Source organism: Pygocentrus nattereri, chromosome 14 (assembly GCF_015220715.1).
Source record: "Pygocentrus nattereri isolate fPygNat1 chromosome 14, fPygNat1.pri, whole genome shotgun sequence".
Taxonomy (NCBI): domain Eukaryota; kingdom Metazoa; phylum Chordata; class Actinopteri; order Characiformes; family Serrasalmidae; genus Pygocentrus; species Pygocentrus nattereri.
In genome coordinates this window covers 39311781-39336204 of record NC_051224.1, presented here as the reverse complement: position 1 = coordinate 39336204, position 24424 = coordinate 39311781, and the positions used below count along the sequence as shown (strand labels likewise).

General features: G+C 43.6%; 1 protein-coding gene across 11 annotated transcripts in view; it reads right to left on the bottom strand.

The window, feature by feature from the left end:
- Window positions 1–24424, bottom strand: part of rbfox1 (RNA binding fox-1 homolog 1) — a 398218-nt gene that overhangs the window by 91407 nt on the left and 282387 nt on the right. For 10 of the 11 annotated variants that reach the window (XM_037544776.1, XM_037544774.1, XM_037544775.1 and 7 more), the window contains one exon: window positions 419–658. In XM_037544776.1, coding sequence (XP_037400673.1) covers window positions 419–658 — 240 coding nt within the window. Of the gene's footprint in view, window positions 1–418; window positions 659–9759; window positions 9808–24424 lie in introns of those variants that run through there. The other variant, XM_017706969.2, reaches the window with a different exon arrangement.

Sequence of the window (24424 nt, the reverse complement as noted above, 5' to 3'; positions counted from 1 at the left end):
AGACGGTCTGTACGCTGGTGTGTTGTGTTCTGTGTTGTGTTCTTACTGTGGCTGTGCCGGAGACGGTCTGTACACTGGTGTGTTGTGTTCTTACTGTGGCTGTGCCGGAGACGGTCTGTACACTGGTGTGTTGTGTTCTGTGTTGTGTTCTTACTGTGGCTGTGCCGGAGACGGTCTGTACACTGGTGTGTTGTGTTCTTACTGTGGTTGTGCCGGAGACGGTCTGTACACTGGTGTGTTGTGTTCTTACTGTGGCTGTGCCGGAGACGGTCTGTACGCTGGTGTGTTGTGTTCTGTGTTGTGTTCTTACTGTGGCTGTGCCGGAGACGGTCTGTACACTGGTGTGTTGTGTTCTTACTGTGGCTGTGCCGGAGACGGTCTGTACGCTGGTGTGTTGTGTTCTGTGTTGTGTTCTTACTGTGGCTGTGCCGGAGACGGTCTGTACGCTGGTGTCTGCACTGGGCTCGCTGTGTGTCTGCGCCGGGGGGTACATGTTCAGCGTGTGGTCAGGTACAGCAGTCTGGCCCGGGTACTCTGGAGCCGGGTGGGGGTGTGAAGCCGGGTACTCAGTGGGGATTCCGTTCTGAGGGGGGGCGAACTGGGCGGAGGGGTAAGGCTGGGCCATGGGCTCTGGGGGTGCTGGGGCGTCCTGATTACCCTACACAACAAAACAGAGAGAGAGAGAGAGAGAGAGAGAGAGAGAGAGAGAGAGAGAGAGAGAGAGAGATTACAGCTACATCCTGCTGAAAGTGTAGAGGATATCAGAGAAATTCAGTTACCATGTTGCTTATTACTTCACTCACTGGGTGAGAAAAAAAGCAGTTGCACTCAGACAAATGATCCAAGTGACTTAGTGATGCTCTACAAACCATAAACACATTCTTGGATTGCTATCAGCAGTATTTCAAATCTTTGAGTTAGTATTTCAAAATAATACTTTTCTTTCTTGAAATTCTGACTTACAATGGCAAAATTTTGACTTCTTTTCTGTAAATATTAACTAATTATGGTTAAATCACAAAATAATTCCTTACTTTTTTATTTGATAACTTACTGTTTTGATGTAACATGTCAAAAGTGTCTTAGTTACTCATATTCTCCAGAAAATAAGTGATAATTAAAAAAAATATTGTTCAGAATTTCAAGATACTAAGTCAAAAGTTTGACATAATGCTCCAGCTAAAAACGCATTCTTTCACAGATACTGTTACGAGGTCGGAAAAACTTTACAGATTATTGATAAACATCTCATTCAGTCTAATGGGAAACTGTGCAGTGCAGCTAAGTGTTTGTCAAAATACAGTAATACAATTTTAATACTTCTACTTCAAAGTTCCACCTTAAACAGAGTTTAACTAACATGCTGCCATTGCTTTTCTTACTAATTCAGCCGATTTTCAGCCATCAAGGACTTCAGAGACGTTAATTAGCCAGAGCAGGTGTGACAGATCATGGCTGGACCTAGACCAGAGTAGACTGAACCATGGTTGGTGACCACCAAGTCATAGCTAAACCATAGCTAAAGCTTTCCCTGACGTATTCGATGTTTCTGCTCGTCTCTTGAGTTTGGCAAAGGCTTAATTTACCGACTAGCCCGCTGTAGATGCCCATATGCACAGACATGGTCAGTGCCAGACTGAAGACTGAATCTGTGGAGCAGACTTGCCAGGGTATCCAATTCCAAACTTAGCCAGCATCAGTCCTGCTTTCAGGCCAATGCAGAAACAAAAGTTTCACAGCTCCAAACTCTGGCTCCCAGGGACGACCTGGAGAATCGAATTATGCTGCTGGTACGTGTAGCGGCGTTAACAAATGAACAAGCACGTCTGCAGAGGAACGCATTCCGTACACAACATCTGCAACCTTTATTTCAGGAGGAGCGTTCTTATTCGATCAGGCTTCATTCGGCCGCCGCCGAAACACCTGGATTATCCACTTAGGCATGGAGACGTCTCCCCACCTCGTTCCAGGTGGACGGCAAATCCATCGCAAATTTCCACTTTGCATTCTGAGACAGAAAGGCTACAACAGCTCTGCATTAGCGCGTCCTGTCGACAAACAAAGCTGTATTAGATGAGTGAGAACCACCACGGGCTCAAGCTGCATGTCCTGCTGCTGCAAAACGAGCAATAAAAAAGCGCCGTGCGCATGCAAATCAATGGCACCGGCACAGACTGCTTTATGCAGATTGTGCACTCGATACGTTATCCATTTTAAAGAGGGGACTGTTTATACTTCCATACGTTTTCCTCTGAGTTTTTATGCAGTCGTCCGGGCCAGGTTGTGTCCCTGTGGTGTTGTGAACCAGCAAAAGTGGATTACTTACTGCTGGAAGCACACTTAATGTAAAATGCCACATAAAAAATCTATCTGCAGGGGGGCCACAAGCTGTGACATCATCGTCTGGCCATTTGCATCTCTCAACCTTGGAAGGGGAACATTCAGATCTAGTACCTGACACACGTACTCGCGTACCATCACACGACGCATGCACACAGCAGCTCTCTTCTCCTTACCCCCATCACTGTGAGGGCACAATGCAAAGGCCACATCTCGCACTTCTTCAGATGACTCTCAGACCAATTTTGGTGGGGGGTGTGCTTAAAAAATGAGATGCTTTACATCAAACATAAACTTACACATAACAAAACAAAGAAAACTGAACTGAAAGTTAAAATCAACCCGGGCCCAAAGTTTTACACACTATTACCTACAAATAGCTCAGCCGGTTTGCACTGAAGTCCCTGAATAGTTACTGAATAATAAGCCTTAGCAGGTAATAAGCCTGGGATTTTCCGGGGTTTGGAAACACTGGAAGTCAGTAGTCACCCCTACCCTCAGTTCTAGCCATTTACAGAAACGGTCTGGAAGAATTCCAGTGCTTGTTAGCGTCACTCTTAAAAAGATGGTTCTTCAGTAAAGAAAATGGTTCTATATAAAACCATGAACACTCATTTGCACGCTTAAATTGTGCTCTGCATGGTGAAACTGTTCTTCACACTGATGAACAATGGGTTGTAAATGTTCCTATATAGAACCTTTGGGAAAAAAAAAGGTTCTACAGAGCACCAAAAAGGGCATTGCTATTGTTACAATGTCAAGCTTGTAACCCTTTTTTGGTGCTACAGAGAACCAGTTTCAAATATATACACAACACATTCTCCATCAATCTGAAGGACGATTTCACCATACAAAGAATGCTTTAACCATGCAGATGGTTCTTCAAGTGTTCACGGTTTCATACAGAACCATTATCTTTACTAAGGGACCCTGGAAGAACTTTCTTTTTAAGAGTGAAGGTCAGCCTCGCAGCCCCAGCGCTAAACTAAAGAAGCTAAATTTGGACACCAGACATGTCTTGGCTGCTTGACTGTATTTGCGGTAAGTGAAAATGATGTGAATTAGATTTCCCTTCAAACTATTCCTTTAATTCCAAAAGATTTCAGTAGGCTCTCTACACAGGGGGCAGTAAAACAGAACCGACAGAAAGAAGGCGGCAGCTGACGGAGATAAGCGCAAGAAAACAGGACCAAAAGTCACAGCGTGGTGCATTACACGATATACAAAAGCAGATGCAGCATTTCACAGCAGCACCACAGCGATGTACAAACAGAAGCTCTGAAGTTATAACGCCTTCTGTGCTCCCGCTACGGTCAGACAGACAGTAAAATTGCACTACAGGTTGGAAAACAACATCTCCTATAAGACAGGAGCAGTTTGGTGAGCGTGTTTACATGCACTCAATAACCAAAAACGTACATCAGAGTAAAGTCTAGAAATCTGATTAAGAAATCTGATACAGAAGACGGGTTTTAGCTCAATAATCAGATTTCTCAGTGCTGTGAGCTCTTACTCTGATTTCTTTCATCTGAGCATGTGTGAAAACAGACTGCGGTACCGGAAATAAGCGAGCAGTGTCGCCGCGAGAGGCAGCAAAACACTTCTATAGTTATGCTGAAATCAAATGCATGAAATATTTCTCATCTTCTAGATGATGTATGTTGATATTTTCAGGTAAAGCGGCATGATGTTTAAAAAAAACCCTTGAATTTTACATTATGTTTACGCTGCATCTTCTTCTGTGAGTTTATTGTCCGGTTGCGAAGCAGAAATCCGATTAGTCATGCCGACCTGGAGTTTTCCCATTATCTCAAGAGCATGTGAATGCATTGATCAGATCACTGACAAAATCTGATTTTCTACAGTTATCGGATTATTAAGTGCATGTAAACACACTCATTAATCTTTGTTTCAGTTTAGTTAAATGAACGGAAACCTGAGTGAGCTGTTCAGTAATGATATGTTAAGGTTGTTCCGTTGTCTCATGAGGGATAACGATAGTGCAGGGGACGATGCTAAATTTGTTTTAGGATGCTTTCAGGGTGATGATGGTCATGTAATATCTGTAAAATATACAGTCATTATATCACGAACATGTCGGCCACAAACACAGAAATATTTAACACAGGCACCTTTAGCTAATGATGTACGAGATCTCATCTAAGCTGATATCCTCAACTCAAAATCATATAAATGTTGACTAAAAATGGGAAATAGATCAATGATTAGAATCTAGAATTTAGAAAACAAGTTCATCTTTTAAACTCCTCGGGACCACCGGTGGGTCCAAACTGCACTTGGTCATGTTCCTCATAACGTTCATATTCCATAAGCTCCATTCAGAAGCTGGGCGTCGTGTGAGGCTGTAGCTCTTCTCTCCAGTCTAATAGACGGTGATGTCATTTTAAACCCTTATAATAAAAGAAGCTGAACTCAGTTTGTTTTTCTACTGAAAGTCGACCCGTTTTTCCCCAAATCTGGGCTCTAAACTATAAACAGACGGCGTCTCTTCAGTGATCTGCTCTGGAAACATCACTTTTAGAGAATAACACAAAGATTTTTGGCTCTCAGCAGTAAATTGTAAGCAGGTAACATTATGTTTATGATCATAAAATACATTTTCTGTTAATCTGACACAAAAAACACCAACACTTTATATTTATTTCATGCAATTACTGAATAATTTGCCTTATGATTTGGACATGTGAATTAAGATGGAAAACCCTAAATATAAGCTGGAGGTTAAAAGTCTAATAGTGAGTAGATGTGTCACGATTGGCCCCTCCCAGTCCTGTCATGTGCTTTTTTGTTTACTTTTTCATCCATGTGCATTTGTTTTGGTTCAGTCCAGCCCCCTTGTTGTCTGACTCCACCCCTGATTGTAACCACCTGTGTCCCACCTAGCCCTCTTGTATTTAAGCCCTGTGTTTTCTTTAGTCTAGTGCTGGTCTTTGTTTGTTGTTTGATCGTGTTTGATGTGTTGGCTGTGTTGTATTGCATTGTAGTGTATTGTATTGTATTGTCGTGGTGTTTGGTTCTTGTTTGAGGTTTTGTGTTAATTCTGTCCCTCCTGCTCTCCGTATCGGCCGTTTGAACCTGGACCGTTTTGACCATGACCCTGGATTTGCCCACAATAAAAGTCGCTTATCTCAGCATATGTGCCCACCTCCTCCCCCCACGGTACAAGATGATACATTAAGAAGTAGTATAAAGTTCTTATATTGACTTTATTAACAGTCTGGATACTTTAATAAACCATTCAAGTCTATAAAAATTGCATTTCCTGTATGACTGAAACAGGAACATAATCATAAGCCTATTAATTTTAACATCTGATAGATGTGTGGGTGATGAGGGACCTCATTGGGTTAACACACAGGTGTGTGTCCGTGAAGCTGGAGGAGGGCTGTGAATCCCACACACTGAGTAGTTTGATGCTAAGTGCATGAGTAGCTCCTCATACACCATAAGCAAAACACGAGTTCCTCTGTTCTCTCCTCTATTCTCCCCTTTTCTCCTTTGCTCTCTTCCCTCCCCATCTCCCTTTCCAGTCTGCCCTCTCCTCTTTTCTCCTCTCCACTCCTCTCCTCCTCCAGATCACTGAAAGAGCAGGCAGTGAAGAAGCCCCTCGCTCCTGAAGCCTGAAGGAGCGGTGGGGAGCTCAGAGGAGGCGCTTCTCTCTAACGGCTCCTTGTGATGAAGCTCTCCCTGCTGCTCCCGAAGCAGATGTTACGCATCACACTGTTTGCTATTAACGCCATCAGCACTTTCCACGGCACCTTCGCTTAGATCCGAAAGCAGACGCCTCGCGCCCGTAATTAGGATATCATCTGATTAGGAGCGCTAAACTCTTTAGGAACAAGTGTCAAAAACGCAGGGAAGGGGAGGGTGATGAATGAATGAAAAGCAACGAAAGGAGAAACGAAACGAAAGAAGAAATCATTGAAGAAAAAAGAAAATGACAGAAAGAAACGACTGACAAAAATAAAGAAAAAAGCAACACAAAGAAAGAATGAGAAACAAAGACAGAAAAAAGAAACAAGAAATAGGAAGTTTAAAAAAATAAAGAATTGAGAAAAAAGAAGGAAAGAATAAATGAGAATCACAGACAAGAAAGAAAGAAAATCACTGAGATGAAAGAAAGAAACTCAGACAAGAAAGAAAAGCAAAGAATAAAAATCACAGACAAGAAATGAAAATCAGACAAAAGAAGAAGAAAGAAAAGGAGGCAAGAAAGAAAGAAAGAAAGAAAGAGAGAAACTGTAATGACTACAGAAGGAAGGCACTGAACTGATCTGCTTTAAGCATGTAGATAAATTCCGGATGAATAAAACATCTTCCATCATACTGTAACACAAACAACGTACACGTTTAAATCAACGCAATTCACTTCACGACGTTTCTCAGAAAAGGAAGAGAAAGATAGGAGGTAAGAAAGAAGAACGGAAAAACGAAAAGCAAAGACAAGAAATAAAGAGAGAGAGAGAGAGAAAAGAAAGACTGCAGAAGTAATGAACTGAATGAAGCTCAATTCAAACGTGTTCATCGTTTCCATATGAATATCAGATCATACTGCACGTCGGTCAGTTTGTAAACAATGTACACGTTTGAATCAAGTAAACTCAGCGCATCTCTGTCTGCTGAAGTGTGAGAGGGGCGTGGAGGCTGCGGACGCCGCGGTTAGCTGAGGCTTCTGGGATTCGTGCTGCAGCCGGCCTGCTACCTCCAGTCTGCGGGAGCTCAGCGGAGGCCTTTTGTGAAATCGCTGTTGGCCGGCGAAGGCAAAGAGAAAAGAGATGGCAGACAGTCAGGCTTAGCTAAACGTTCCGGCCTCCTCCCTAATGAGAACCACATTTGGAGGCTGAAATATGTTTTACGTGGCAGTGCAGCAGATCCATCACCGCGCGGCTCTCGGCTCTCGGGCGAACGCTTGGAAAACAGACGCGGCTATAAAACACGAGCGAAGGGTCTTTTCACGACAATGTGCAATTATAATCTCACGCGAAGAGGAGGCTGTCTGCTGCCATCCTGCTCCTTATGAGGATGACTTTAATGGAGGCATATAAAGCCCTTTATAAAAGCTTTATTTTGGACCGTAAAGGGACACAGCTTGGCTACATCACACAAACACTTCATCTAGCTCCTCTCAAACACTTGGGGGAACGCCGCCTTACGAATCCTGACAATGCCTAACCCTTTTAACCCTAATGCATTGGTCGAACCCAAATGTCCATTTTATTCAAGTGACGTTTCACCACCGTGGCTGTAAATGTGTCTCAGTGTGTGCTGATGCGCTAGTATAGGATAAATATATAAACAAAAACTCAGACTCTGCTTTAAGCTTCAGCTCAGCTACAGCTGCTTTTCTCGCATCTCCAGCAGGAAACCTGTCCACTAAAGTAGATCAGTTTCTTGTAAAATGTCTCTTAACATTAAAGTTTTTGAGTCTGAAGTCGTTTCTCGTTCACCAGCTACTTGTTCGAATTTTCCCGCTGTACCTTAAGTGGCGCCTGAGTTCCAGAAACGTAACTGTGGCACCTTTTAAGGTGGAACGGGGAAATTCAAACAAGAACCTGGTGAACGAGAAACGACTTAACTTTTGTGGCCTTTAAGTGTTTCAGCTTCTCGTTACAGATTAAACGTATCAGGAAACCAGCTGGAGTGACTATAAACACTAATAAGTCCATTCGTCTTCAAATTATCGACGTTCGTCTTAAATCTCTCTCTTTGTCGTTTCGTAGCTGCTAGCTGGGCGAGACTGCTGTCTGTGTTGCTATGGTGACCAGCCGTCTGCGCTGATCTTCAGGGTTAAAGGGTGAATCAGCAGTTCTACATTAACTCCAGCGTTTAAGACCATTTACTGTTAAACTGTGTTGAAGGATCAGCAGAGCTTTATTTTACTGTAGAGGAGAATTATTTTATCATTACCTACTGATCTGGTTCAGCTGTGGAGGCACAACAGGCTAGTGAAAGAGCTGCATGTCACTGAACCCTGTCCTAATGTCTCAACGGGGGTCCAGTATTCGCCTGTGTCCTATTAGAATCATTCAAATCAGCCTCCAGAGAAGGCGTGAATGACCACTTTGCTCAGTAAAATGGACCAGAATGAGGAATTTTGGAGTTTGCTGTGTGGTAGCCGGTTTTCTATCACTGTATAAAAGCAGACGCCTGTATTGGACTTTCAAAACGCAGGTCACCTATAGAAATGCTTAGTTAAATAATTCAATTATTGATTTGATCTCTGCCTGAACAGAAAACAAAACAGCAAGTTTACAGCAGAAAGCGAAAATGTTCTTAACTTTGGATCCAAGCTGATGCAAAGAGATTTTATTCCAAGTTATTTTGGAGCATTTCTGTTGCTCCAGTCATTGCACAACTGTCACACAACGTAAAAGATAGCTGCCGTGTTCAGATGATGTAGGAAAAAAAAAAAACAATGGAGATTTTTTCTTTGTACATTCATACTCTTGTGGTTAGTTACACAAAATAAACACTCAGCATTGTTAGATGACATTGTTTACATATCAAAACAGAGGCGGCTTTGAGAAATCACATTATCAAAAAGGGAATGAACAGTTTGGCAAAAATATCTAATTGTGACTGTGATTTAAATGTGACTATTTTCTATAATCAAAAGGCTCCAGGCCTGTGTTTTATTTTGCCCAGAAGAAATACAAGCATTTCTGCAGGCTTGAGATTAAACCCTGAGTGCAGTGTGCCAGACTGCCAGCTCATGAGCTCCACATTCTTAGATTAAATACCCCACTTAGGACCAAACTTACAACAACAGTGAATAATGTAGGACAATAAAAATCGCAGCACTTGCAGTTTGAATATCGCACTCTTCCAAATTACGGTATAAAAACGGTTCACTGAAGTTGCCTTTTCTGCCTCGCTATTAAATAGTTAACGCGGGTAGAAGCCGTTTGGCCGCGCTGGCTCTCAAAGTGCTGCTCTGGACGGCGGAGTTTCTTTTCCACGCTCTGCCAAAGCGAAGCGTTTGAAGCTGAAAACGCCTCTTGCTGGCTCGGCTGCTAACTGCACAGCCTGGCTGCTTGAAATGATTGTCGCTGCAGCTGGCTGCTAAATTTGTAATTTCAGCCACCGACACGAACCTGGAGAACGACTAGAAAAGGAGAGAAACAGAAACAGAGAGAGAGAGAGAGAGAGAGACAGAGAGAGAGAGAACAGTGCGGGCTGGAAGAAAGCAAACCAGCTGCTGAGACTAAGACAGCCTGAAAAGAGTAGCTGAAGGGGGCTCCCTCTTTCTTTAAGGCACACTTTCTCTCTCTCTCTGTCAGACACACTCGCCGACTGCTTTAGTCTGCAGCCACAGCACAAAAGGGAAACGCAGAGGGGGGGAAAAGAGAAAAAACTACAGGAATACGCTTGGTAAGCAAAATAAAAGGGAAAAAATACCTGCTCCACCATCTTGCTCCCTTTTTCCTCCATAAACTAAGCAGCTGCCTCAGTCCCGAGCCCTGCAGCATCGGCCCAGAGCAAGCATCAATTATAGATGAGGGCGTGTGTGTGTGTGTGTGTGTGTAGCGAAAGTGTGTAAACGTGTGTGTGTGTGAGCGAGAGAGAGAGAGAGAGAGAAAGAGAGAGAAAGAGAGAGTAGGAGGGAAAGGGAGGGGTGGTGAAGGAGGAGGGAGCTAATGCAAGCAAAAGCTATGCTCTGATTTTTTCCTTTTTTTAACTCTTTCTCTTGTTTTCCTTTCCTTTTTAACTCCTTCTTTCACTCCCTTTCCCTCTCACTAGCCACCCCAAGCATTCCTCTGAACTGTATAGGAATCTATATCTATATAAATATGTGTGCGTGTCTATATGTATAAATGTGTTTGTGTGTGTGTGCATATACACACACACACACACACACACACACACACACACACACACACACACATTTTAAAATCTATGTATCTGAGCACTAAGTATTTATTTGTGCTAAACACATAACATTAATACAGTAAGTAGACTTTATATATGCCAGTGTACATTTTCAATCCTCTCCTCATGGAGGCGTGTGGTTATCGTGGTTAGCGCTTCATCAGCAGCTCACTGTGCTGGTTATTTTACAGATTTTGTGCTGGAATTTAAAACGTACATGCGATGGAGGTGAAATCTGGAACATAACCTGTTTCCAAACCACCTCACAAGACATCAGTCTCGTTTTTGAAAAGAAGCTCTAGTTACTTTTTACTGTATTTAAGTTTATTGGCTTTACTCTATTTATTTTTCTGATATACGGTGTCAGAAGTCAGAGAGTTAGTCATTTTTCAGGAGATCTTTCTGAGGAGAGTAGGTATTACATAATAACTTGCATAACTAACATAAGGAAGGTAAAAGTCTAAAGAAAACAAGGGAAAAAACATTAAACGCTACAGAGAAAAATCTTTGAGAGAGAGGAGAAGATCAAGCTGCTTCAGATCTGAAAACATCCACAGGTGTTTCTGTCCATCCTTCCACTGTGAGAAGACCACTCAGCGCTGTGGGTCTGAAAGGACGTGTAGCTGATCAAGAAGAACCTCGCTGAGAAAAGGAATGCAATTGTAGATGCATACACATTCACATGCAATTCAGATTGTTATGGAAATGCTTGTTGCTGATGTGTTTCATCAAAGTTGAGGCCGTTACACTACGAACGTGAACGGGTGTGATTTATTTTGGGTGTCAGTGAATTGATCAAACACGTGTAACTGATGATGTCTTAGACACCAGATGTAAACTTGCAGATGGAGGAAATGAGGCATTATTTTATTCACTTTCTGTTTGATTTTTCACGGTCAAAATAAACTCACTCTACCAATCGCTGTTGTCTCTGCTGTTGGCATGGCCACAACTAAGCTGGCGGATCAACTGTGCCCCAGCAACTAGAACTTTTTGACAAACGTCAGAAGCATTAGTCTTCTACTTCTTTGTGTGTGGCGCACTGGAAATAAAGGTTCCCTCAAATGTACAACAGTGGTTTTAAGGCCCAGTTGCGTATCTTAAATAAGTTTTTCCTAGTCGAAAATTTATATTTGTACCTTTTCGGTGTGGAGTCAGTACAGCCTGGAAAATATTATGGTACAGTTATGTTCCCTGCCTAAAGGTTCTAAGATGTACCCTTGAGGGTAGCACCCTAGTGACAAGAAGGGCCCTGCCCCAGAGACAGTTTAGTACTTTTACTTCTGAGAGTGTGCAGGCATCTCCAAAGGCAGCTCATAGTGAGCTATGGACATCAGCACTGCTTGCAAAAGCAGTTATTAAGTTTCAGCAAAACTAAAACCTTAAATAATGTTTTTTCCATATCAGCATAAATGTAATGACAGCAGAGCAGATTAAGAGGTAGAAAGAGTCCCAGAATCAACTAAAGTCTGTAAGCTGTGCTAACTTCTGCTTTTCACACAATCCAGAAGCCGCTTCAAGACAAACGCAAGCATGTTTTCATCCAAATCCTGGTACAAGCTTTTCTTACTCCGTGCACTTGTGTGAATACTGAAGCTGCATCAAAAAACTGACCAGCAGCTCTTAACAGCAGACGTGTTACTCAGCACAAGCTGACAACTGAAGCCCGGCTGTCCACGCGTGAAGACTGATCACCTGTGATATTCAAGCCATCCTGGTTGATTTAGTAAAGCCATAAAGCATGTGGCCCTGTCGTATATCAAACACCGCCACTGCTGCCGCGCCAAGCCACCATCATTTCCAGTACTGTGCTGAAAGTGCATCACGCTAAAAAAAAAAGTGAAGCACTGAATTTACTCGCTTGGTTCACCTGCGATATGTTCCACACTAATAAAATATATCAACAGAATTTGGGTGGAAATTAAGTAAACATATCTAATTCAAGTAAATTCAAAGAAGCAGCTTTTATAGGGCATCTAACTAAGGCAAAATAAGTCGTGAGTTATGGAGCTGGCAGATATATTTTTGGCATTTTTGGCATCATCAACGCAGCACAATTATAAAAGTAGGGGCTTTTGTTCTCTTTAAATTCAAGGCTTTAATTTGTTTGGACTAAACTATTTATGCTGTCATGAGTGACATAAATACTCCACATCCAGCAAATCGTCTTTAGGTCTTTGCATGAGGTCAGGAAAATAACCAAAGTTCAGGTTCGATTGAGTACAGGGGTTCAAGTACTTAATTAACCTACTAAAATCACTTATTTCTTAGGATTGTTCCATTTTATCACAGGAAGAAAGTATTTGTGATCAAGCATATAAGACTTTGCCACTACGAAACACAAGAGCCTTAATGTGAGCGCACTGCAGAGGACGTATTATTAAGGACAAGGACGGAGAAGGCAGAACTGGCTTTGACATGCCTAAGTACTTCAGCTGATGTTAGCTAGGTCCAGAAACAGTGTGTGTGTTCACATGCACTTAATAATCTGATACAACTGATATAACGGCGTATAATCAGATTCTGTCAGTAATCCAACCAAACCGTTTACATGAACGTGAGGAATCAGATAACGGTAATAAAGTCCAGGTCTGCCTGAGTCAGACAGTAAACTCAGCTGATAAACTCACAGAAGGAGACGTGACGTAAACGTAGCGTAAAGCTCAAACTTCATGCTATTTTAAAAATAGTGGCGTAATATTTTTAAAATATTACACCACTTTACCTAAAAATATGAACATACAACATCTAGAAGATGAAGAATAATTAAACCCTTAATTTCATCGAGAGTGGTCTAAGAAATCAAAGTGTGCTGTTTACATGACTGAATAGTCAGATAATTGCGGAAACCCGATTATGATCGGACTATTACGTGCATGTAAACACGCTCAGAGAAAATATCTGACAAACGAACACGTTGACACGTCATCCACTGCCGAGAAAGGACCACCTGAAGATGGCGAGTCCTCAGTCCTTAGCCAAATGTACTAGTTAGCTCTGTTAGCTCACTAGCTCATCTGAAGAGGCAGCCTCTACTACTCATGTAATGAAAATCAGCCTTTGTTTTGCTGTAGCCGAGGACTGCTTTGCCTCCAAATGCGGCTTCATAGCCTTATTCGTTAGCTTCTCCCTGCCTCACACAAAGTGGCAGCTTGACAACCTTTCGGCAAACCACTCTGAGCTGCCACCAGTACAAAGTTAAAGTGCTCTATAAACATTTTTTATGGCACTGGCATACCAACGTACCAGCATACCAACCACAGCTGATCGTTTTTTTTTTAAAAGCTTATCATTTTTTTAGATGTATGGCATAATATTTTCTTATTATTATTATTAGCATCCCAAGCATCAAAGAATCTGTTTTTTATTTAGTGGTCAACATTTTTCATTCCTGTATTTGTTTTATTTCTGTGTTTCAGCCCCAATAAAACTTTACTCATTTTGTCAGCGTTATTTCTGACTGGCTAGCCAGCAACTGCAACCTACATGCACGCTCGAGAGAAACCATGCAAAGACGTGACATAGGCTGATATATTTAAAATTCGATTAAAGTATTAGTTTATGAACATTTTAATGGCAATAATTAAGTCTTAATTAAAAAAAGAACAGTATAAAAACACTTACTACGTTAATAATAGTAATAATATGAAAATAGGAAAGTTAGGCTACTGACTCCTGTCCTGCTGCTGCCCAGTTCCAGCCCGGTATTAAACATTCCCCGTCCCAGTTTTCGGGAACCACTGCTCTCGCGGACACATACAGTCTCTTCAGTGGCTGCTTAAGCTGTGCTGAGATGAGCGGGAGAGTTCCTGAGAGAGATTTTAGCATTTCAGAGAGAGATTTGAAGATTAGGATGAGAAAGGTGAAGGCACAATGTCCTTACACTCCCCCTCTCTCACACACACTCTGGTCTGCACAGCGAAATCCAGGGCCAAGTCTGGGCGGAAAATCGGCCCCCGCTGGCTCCGGCCTTTTCTCTCCTATAGCTCGGATGTTCGATCGACCTTCACCTGAGTCTTCTCCTCTCGCTCTCTGCAGGCACAAAGTGCGTATGTGTGTATGTGCGTGTGTGTGTGTGTGTGAGAGGACCGCCGGGCTGCCCCTCATTCTGGACATGGAGCTGGCTCCTGTCCAGGCCCACAGGGTGCCACTTCGCTCGCTCTTGCTTTGCGGCTTTAGAGGGCAAATTGCTCCCCCATCGCCTCCTGGTGACACGGGTGGACAGCGGGGCCACCTCCGCTCCACCGGCCCCAGGCCCCGGGCCCCACGCACACTCATTATTTCAGCCTGCGAGCCACACGTCGCCCCCCGATGACTTCACTGCGCCCCAGCACAACGACTCTCGCTCCAGAGCACACTAACGAAAGAGGACTGCAGATCAGAGGGAGGATCTATATTTTACAGAATAGTTCTGCAGAAAATCTCATTTATAGTCTTCCTGCTTGACAAACATGCAGGCGATGTAAACTAAGGCAGCTTTAGTTTTACTATAATTATCTATCTATCTATCTATATATATATATATATATATATATATATATATATATATATATATATATATATATATATATATATATATGTGTGTGTGTGTGTGTGTGTGTGTGTGTATATATATATAAAATCACTTCTATCGGAAGAAAACCTCTCATCTCCAGAATGGTAACTTCACAGGAAAAGGAAAAAAAAACTGCTTTACTTTTGATGGAAGTCAATGGAACCAGAATGTTTTCCAAACTTGACTTTTGGTCCAGTCATCATGAAATTTACACACAATGTAAAGGCCAACAGGCATTTTCAATTTATGTAAAAAACTGAAAAATGACAAAAATGGAGATACAAGGTTTTCTTCCGACAGCAGTGATATATGTGTGTGTGTGTGTAACTTAATTATAGCAATAATAAGCTAGAATATATAATAAAATAACAGAGGCCTATTGTACTGCATGCCTAAATCATCACACCACAAACCACGTACAGCTATTAAATAATCTCACCTACCCTTTATTATGTGGCTTCTGACACTGAAAATCATTAGAATTACATTTTTTTTAAAAAATACTTCTTTTATGTTGGTCACTTACCTATCATTGTATAAAATCCAGATATATTGTAGGTATGAACTTATTGTCCTGATTATTCTATTGGATAAAAACAGATGCATATTTTTGTGAACTTTAAAGAATGTACTTTACAGTGTTCACAGATTATTTTAGAATTTATTAGCAAGTTCAAGTAAGCACTGTGTGTATTCTGGGTAGAAATTTCTTACAATTCATGGTGTAAAATATGATATATAACTATTATTTGATTTTTACACGCATTGGATGAATATTCTTCATCAGAATTGTTTGGTATTATTAACATTTTATAAGTATTTTACATGAAAGGATATATATATACACTAATGTTGGTTTGCGTACTGTGCAGAGTTTGTCAATACATCTATGAATTGTTTATTTTTCCACCCCTAGTGTGGTGGTTGGGGTGCTGCAATCCAGACTAACAAACACGCCAAACGGTTTTTTCCAGTGTAGAGAGCTGAGAGCTGGAGAGCTGGGAAGCTCAACATCAGCTTGCTCTCCCCTCGTCTCACAGTAAACAAATTAATAATGCAGGAGGTTTTGTAACACGTTGGTGTGAACTATTTCGAATGTAACCCATTTCCCAGCAGGGGGCTACCTTTTAAAATACGCAAGCCCAAACACGCCAAGTCCGGGCAAACGCCGCTCTGATGTAAGTGTGTTTTAGCTTTAGATTTGACCCACTGATAGGAGACTGCTGTCCTAGCAGAAGGCTCCAGAGGGAACGTCAATGAGCAAGAGAGAGACTCAGATGAATGTACAACATGTGCAACATGCACCCACAGTTTCAGTTTGCTAAAGCCGCAGTTACACTTCACTACTTTCACCCTGACTTTAGCCACAATTCTCAGTCTGGCTGAGTCTGAGCTGGTCGGATCTAGTCTACAGATGTTTGGGTCAGTCGGAGTCGACAGTTGGAAAGAATCGAGTCGTGTGTGAGGGCCAGTCAGTTTCAGACCAGTCAAAGTCTATCAAACGTATGATTCTTTCGACCCGACTCGATCAGCGACTCATTCTGAACGGATTCCTGCAAAACTGAGAGCACGAACGAAGAAAACACAGCGAGTGAACAGTAAGAAAAATGGTGAAAAGTCTCTCACGTGTGGAGCGAAGCTTTTAAATGAGTTTAAGGCATGAGCACAAACGAGTTTATGTAAAAATACCAAACAGATCACATTTTCAAATCTGCTGCTTATTTACTGCGTCAGGGCAAACGGCAGAGAAAGCAGCATCAGCAGCTCCACGTTTGTTTATTTGGTTCTCTCTGCAGCTGGAGAACGCGTGAATTCTGTGAGGTCCTGCAACAGCTTAAAAGTTGAGTAGTGTGTGATCCCTATTCGTTCATTACGTGACCCCCAGTATTTCAGTTCCCCAAAAAATCTGTCCCTAAAATAATCTGTGTAGACTTTAAATGTCGTGTAGTGAGCCCAAGGCCTAAGACTGCAGCTCATTAAATTTACTGCTGGAAGCCCCACCTGCTTGTTTGCGAGGGTTTAAAAGGAGCTGTCAGCAAGCTCGAGACAAAACACCGATTTTTTAGTGTTTAGTGATGAAGAGATTAATCACACATCTAAGCCACTTCTCCTTCTGGGTCGTGGGGGGTGCTGGAGCCTATCACAGCTGTCACTGGGCGTAAGGCAGGATACACCCTGGACAGGTCGCCAGTCCGTCTCAGGGCAGAAGATTAATCAGTGCTGATGAATGAGGATCTATCCCACCACAACATTCCACAGAGGTCATTCTACCCTGTCTAAGAAAACAGTTTCTGAAACGATAACTCGGACTGAGCGCACATACCGCAGCCTCATCATGACATATATCGCACTGCATCTTCTCACATCTGATCCTGAGAGTTTAAACAGTGCTATTCCGATGCTAAACATTCTTTAAGCATGTGTTTGAGGCATGTTCCTCCACCTAACTGCAGTGTGCTCAGACATGTTCTATGACATACTACATACAGCAGGAGTGCTCAATCCTGGCCCTGAAGATCTACCACCCTGGCGAATTCAGATCCAGCACACCTGGCTCGAATATTCAGAAGCCCCTGAAGGCCTTTGTTACTGGACCAGCTGTGTTAGATTAGAGTTGGAGCTGAATTCTGCAGGGTGGTAGATTACCAGGACCTGGGCTGGGCCTCGGTGGTACCCAGCGTAACTCACAGAGTCATTTATCTAGACAGGGATTAATCCTAGACCTGGTCTACAGAGCATTCTTAATGGAGATACTCCAATGAAAGGATGTAGCCCAAACAGAGCCCAAGACTAGGCTCAGTCTGTCCAGGAAACCGACCCATAATGTTTATCAGAAACGTTGGTTTACCATAGTAGCAAGTGGTAGCAGAGCAACTCTCATCTCTCATTCTCTCCATTTTTCTCTTTTCCCTCGTGTCTCTCTCTTTCACTCTTCCTCCAACCAGTCGTCTCTCTCACTCTCTCACCCTCGGATCTCTCTCTCTCTCTCTCCCCTCCTTTTTTTTATCTCTCATCCTCACTCCTGCCTTCTCTTTCCTCTTCTTCTCCTTCTCCTCTGCTTTTCTGTCTCTCTCTTTCTGATCATTTTCTCTCTCTGAGCCTCTGCACCCGAGCGGGGTGAGGCACCGCGCTCTGTGCAAATGAAGACGTTAAGTGGAATCAGTTCATCAATCATGCCCGCATGGGGATGGAGCAGCGCGGGAAGAGGATTAGCCCGCGTCCTCTCCGGACCCCACGCAGGTCTCCCTCCTGTCACACACCGTCTTTAATTAAACATCTTAAAGCGCTCGCCACCAGCCATCGCTGCCAAAGTGAGGCTGCGTCCTGCCTTCGTCACGTGATGTGTGGCACGAGATGCCTCGCTCCAGGTCCACCCCAGAATGAAACGAAGACCCTGTCTTTGGTACCCGATGGCGGCAGACTAGGGATGTGACTATCCAAAGTCATTCAAGTATTCATTTACTTAAAATCTTGCACTGCAATAATGCCTGTATACTTCTGAACGAGGAAGTCATACACGTGTATATATTTACACATATTTTATTATAATTAACACTGGCCTCGCTCTCTGGGTGGGTAGGAAGCCCCAACTTCCTTCCCCCACCACCAAACATGCAACAGATCTGGTGGTTGGCGCTTTCCTCCACGCGTTCAGCTGCCCAGTGACATTTCACGAGTAGCAGTTCGAAAGGATGCAGTGGCGCTTCACAGGTCTTGGAGGAAGCCTGTGTTTGCTTTCACCCTCCTAGCGCTGGTGGTATCGTGTGATCAGGGGGAGTCCAGTGGGTGGGATTGGAAACGACTAATATGAGGAGAAAATTGGGGAAAAGTAAAAAAAAAAAAAAACCTAAAAAAAGCAAAATCTTGCAATTTCTGACTGAACATGTGACAGCATGTGGCTGGATGTGATTTAAGGTATAAGGATCAAATTTGCATTTGTTTGAATAATCTTCGTATTCGTTTACTGAATTAGGTATTGAAATAAGGCAGACTGGAAAAAAATCAGTTCATGATACATTTTTACAGTGGAAGTTTTCATTCCGTGATTAATCGTGTATATATGTCTAAAACTAAAATAAAACAACTAAATCCACCGAACTGGTAGAGATGATCTCTTTTGCTAGCTGCATGCATGAAGCAAGCCGCGTTATAACCTTCCATTTAATTCATAACAATATTAAATATTTCCTCATAGGCATATCTGATTATTGTTTGTTGAAAATGCAGACATACGAATAGCAAAGCTGGTTAAACCTCCCATCTCTATTTATGAGGAAGATGGCCTTTAGATGCTCTGGCTCGCCCTCACAACAAAACACAAGCACCCTTCCACTCCCAGTTCATATTTTATCAGCCAGCATTGGCCTCCGTTTGATTTTCAGGTCAAACGGATTGAGACAGCGTGGCTGGAGGCAGACGCGGCCCTGGACGTGACTTGCCAAGGCGGCAAAGTGCGTCCCCGAGCAGTTTAATTAGAATTAAGGACTGATCTGGATTAAGTGGCGCACCGCAACAGATGCAAATCCTGTCAAGTCGATACCAATAACAGAAGAAATCTCCAAAGGATCACAAAGGAAAGCAGCATGGCCGCCGAATGCGAGACCCGCCTCCGAGGCACTCCCCAAACAAAAACACTCATCTGCTATTCCGGCCATGCTTCCCGCTTCCGCAAAGCCGCAGCAGCTCGGGCCTCTGGTGGATACTCACACACAATTAAGCACCTGCCCGTCATTCAGCGAGCCCTGCCGGCGGCACTGACATTTCAATACTTTCCAGGCCCAGAAGAAGTCCTCTTCCAATGTCCGTGCTTGAGAAGTTGGCCGATTCCTTCGGACTATCATGTATGTATGCCGTGAGGCTACACGGCCTGGTTATATAATCTTAAAATGCATCTGGCGAGATTGAGCATGACTGGGGAGATGACAAAAACCCCAGCAAACACTGTACTGTAAATATTACGTTTACCCTTTTTAGAGTTCAAATATACAATTTCCCTGCTGGCTCTCGGCCAAGTGAGCGCTTTTGTTCCAAGCTGGGGAAAAGCTGCAAACTACTCGTCTGCCCAACCGCACACAACTCCATGCCACGGCGACCGTTTTGGAACCAGAGAATACCAATTTGAGGTATGGTCTGACCGAGCCTCGGCCTCTTCTTTGGTGTAATGATGTTACAAAGACGCAAAAAATAGCATCTCAAGAGCAGGCTTTCACGAGACTCTGCGGTGGGTGTATTTTGAGCACAAAAGCCATGCAATCATAACCAAGTTCCTATTTCAAAAGTGGCTGGCTGAACTCCTCTGGCTCGTCTGCTGGGAGTTCTCAAGACTATGCACAGCTTGCGCTGTATGGAGAGGCAGTAATGATGTCTCCAAGCCTGGGCCACACAGGCTCCTCCGCCTCATTATCTCAGACGCAGTCTGCTGGACAGGCCGACGCAGAGAAAAACCAGCCGACTGGTCATCACGCCCCCCGTCCCCCTCCCCCCAGCCCTTCCATGTGAGCGTGCTCAGATGAGGCGCAGATACTGTTTGTCCAGTCGCCTTTATCTTTACATTGGATTTCTGCTGATGCCTTTTTTCCTTTTCCGTCTCATCTGATTCCACCAGACGTATGTACTGACGAATGTGCTGAACGCAGCATCTCTAAGGGTGGGATAGTCTGTACACTGTACACTTGACTTTATTGATATATATATATATATATATATATATATATGTAATAGGGACACTAATCAACATTATTAATTTAGAATGTAAATCTGCCAGATTTATAAAAATGGCTAATTTTCAGCTGCTGTTCTTAAGCAATGGTTGGCTGCAACCAGTGGGTGCTGACCAGAGCTTGTGAGTAGCATGGAGTGGCGTGAAAGGCTTTTCAGAAGGAAAAGGTCTTCTGTGTTCTTTCTCAATCCAAAATCACCCCGATACCTCTCCATCCCACAAGCCACTGCTTTTTTCAAATCGACTATATCTGTGACACGAGTAATGCGCCAGTGTGAAAGCTACAGGTCACACCACGAGCAAATTATTACACCACACTTCTGCACACTGCAATGCATTATGACTGTGCTATTCGCTGAATTTAACATATTGCGGCCCGTGTAAAAATTATGGCACGTTTTAGATTTTAATCTTTTTTCTGCAACTTTTCTTCACTTAAAAAATCAACAAAATGTATAATTTTACTGAGGGTGTTCAAACGTTTGTGTATTTTCCACTATCCAAACAAAAATGATACAATATATAATATCACCCCTCGACCCTGAGGGAGAAGCGGCTTAGAAAATGTGTGTGTGTGTGTGTGTGTGTGTGTACATACACACACACATTATCTAAGCCGCTTATCCTTCTGGGTCACTTGGGGTGCTGGAGTCTATTAGGCGGAAGGCAGGAAACACTCTGGACAGGTCGCCAGTCCACACATAATATCAAGATATACAAACACGCTTTGTGACAACACCTGTTGTAAAAAGCTCTATATAAATAAATAAACAAAAAAAGTGTATTCCTCATTAAAATGTGCACCCAGAATGCAAATAGAAACTGCGTGTTCTGCTTTTTGTTTTAATAATAATTTAAGTTACTGGTATTATTTTGAGCATGTAGTGTTATAGTGCAATATAGGGCCATATAGTGATATAGTGCAAGCCACGCTATTAAGAGCCTAACCCTGCACTGGCCTACCACTATATTAAACCTTAAGTTTGCCACAAATGAAATGCAACACTTGCTTGATTTGTGGGTGTTGTTGGATGTGGAGTGGGGCTGTTTATGATTCACTCTTTGATCTCGTCATGGCATCCAATATGGTAAAACCCATATTGAGGTATAACTGCCAGCACTATTTGACGAACAGCTAACACTGAGAAAAAGAAGCAGCTGGTATGCATACAGGAGGGTTATGTCGATGACATCATGCACAGAGGAAAGTGAATAAGCATGTGGGAGAGGAGAGAGCGAGAGAGCGAGAGAGCGAGAGAGGGAATGTCCTCTCTGCAGCTGTTCTTTTCCCGCCAGCTCTCCTCTGATACGCATCAATCTTGACCAGCGTGGTCCAGGCTGGTCTCTTCTCCACATGAGGAGCGCATATACATTTCTTGAGCAGAGGCCCGTAGCCTTTCCCGCCGCCGCTGCGCTGGAACAAATCTGCTTTCTATTCCAGGCTGCAAATCTCATGTTCTAGTGTGGCCGAAGTTGGAGGAACTCAGCCGGCTGTGTCCACCCTGCGCGCTCCCTCGCTCTCTTTTTCCTCTCATCCCTCCATCACCCCCTCCTCCTCCGCCACCCCCCAACCCCCCCAGTTCCATTCTGCTCTCTGTGGGCCTCCAGCCCCTGCAGAGCTCTTTGGCACGCTGCAGAAGGAGAAGCCCGGCTCAGCATGCTGGCTAAACATTGCCGCTGCCACTAATAAAGCAAGGTCATTAGCGAGCCATGTTTTGGGTTAATTTACTAATCAGCCAGGCAGGGTCGCCACCCGGAAGCCTGCACGGCTCGTGCCGGGACGGGCGTGACTCTGACGCGAACTCACAAATGCGCGCTCACACACACACACACACACACCCCTCACACACACACACACACACACACCCACACACACACACCCCCCACACCCACACACACATCTGTAATTATTCGCTGTGGCTTTCAGGTGGGTGAAGTGAGCAGTAACAGGCAGGCAGGCAGGCCGGCCATATGGAGCCAGCCTGGAACCTGTCAGGCTTGCTTAATAGATTTCATCACACTGTAGCGAGGCCGACAGTTTCAAGAGGAACAAAAATCGCGCTCGCTGACGTCCTCGGGCTAAGCTCGATGCGGGGCGCACGCCCCTCCCTGAGCTACCTTTTCAACTTCTCTCTCCTTCTATCTCTCTCTTTCTTGTATTCTTCCCTCACTCCTCCCTCTGAAGCCTCTCATTAGGGGAGCTGTAGACTCCTTTGTCACATTTGGGGCATGAGAGCGTGAAAGAGATGGGGCAGAATGGAGGGAGTGCTCAGCGAATTTATCCCGCTCAAGGCTAGAGCACGCAACGCTCAAAGAGCTGCGGCTTACGTAACAGAAAGCCTCTTTGGATGCGAGGGCCGAGAACGCAGGAACCCGGCACAAAGTACAACAAAAAAGCATCGCCGGCGCTACAGGCCTGCACTGAGGTTATCTAAGCAAGCCTCTGACACCTTAATTACAACTTAGCACTGTGGCGATTTCTTTTTTAGCTGCGTGTGAATAATTCCATTAGGAGATCACAGGCAGTCGGCTTTGTTCAAAGGAACGCTTGCTCGTCTCCTTTCGCTTCCTTCGTTGCAGCAATTGCAGATGAGTCCCCAGATTGATGGCTTGTTTATGTGCACGGGGGTTTTTTCTTTGTCTGTGTGGATTGGTGCAATAAGACGGCGGGAAACGATAATGCACGCTAACGGTTCAGGCCTGAGTCATCATCGCCCAGCCCCTCGCACTGGAGCGAGAGCAGGAGGAGACAACGGCGGCACAGAATGAAAGACATGCTCACCTCTTTGAGCCAACACACATATGAAGAGACGCACACACACACAGACCTATTAAAAGACTTTCTTCTGATTAGCTCAAGCAATCAGACGTACAAAGGCCAGCTCTCTACCGTCAGGATGTCAGAGGGTTTTTTTCTGTACGCACCCTTCTTGCAAATGCATGCTACTACAGTGTGCATGCATGGAAACGTGTGTGCTTGACGAGGCCTGCGTTCCTGTGCGTGTATGTAAAGGGTCCAGTGTAAAACCCAATGCATAATCAGTACATGGCTCTCAGTATCATTTATATTAGTAATTGCGTACCAATTATTCTTACAATGAGCCACGTAATCAGAGTTTATGAAACACCAAACAATAAAAATGGACTCACATGAGCTGAAACAAACCACAACCTTGCAAAGACTCTAAAGCACTTTACTGGAAAAAGACAAAAAGGAAGCCTCTAAAAAGTGGCATACCGTGCTGTGCAAATGTCTTATGCTGTGTTTACATTATGATGGTTGATGGTCGAGCAAACCAGTTATTTCATTGCTTTTCAATGGAGCAGCTACGGAAAGTTCCACCACTGCCAGCAGGAATGGCAGCGTACTGCAGCGGTCAGGGGAATGTTTCATCAAATTACCCAACTTCTGCCATCAACTGCAGCAGAGGAATAAATCGAATGCTGATTTTTTTGGCTGCAAGGCGTCGGTGGTCATGGAAATTGTTATTTTTTAATGCCAACCTTTAAAAGTAATATCAAGCAGCAAATAACATGGGTTAATACTACTGTGGTAGTGCATTTTTCCAGCAAAACATTACAGAACATCAGAGCAAATGAGCTGACCAGACAAAAATATACCTAATAGCATGTAATACCTCCAAGAACAAGAATGGCAGCTGGTTGTGAAGGACCTGTCCTGACTTCTAGAAGCAATTCTTGCTGGGAAACGAAGTGATTTTTATTCACAAGCCTTAAAACAAGTCAGAGGTCCTTCTTTGTCAGTTTCGTCTTTCTGACAAGACTTTCCTGTAGGCTGGGATTTCTGCCACTGCTGGTCGACCTGTATGACCGTGCGCTTCAGTACACCTGCAAATTCAGTTGCTGCCTTCACACTGTGGCCTTTGGCGCACAAATGCAATCGGCCCTTACTGCCAATC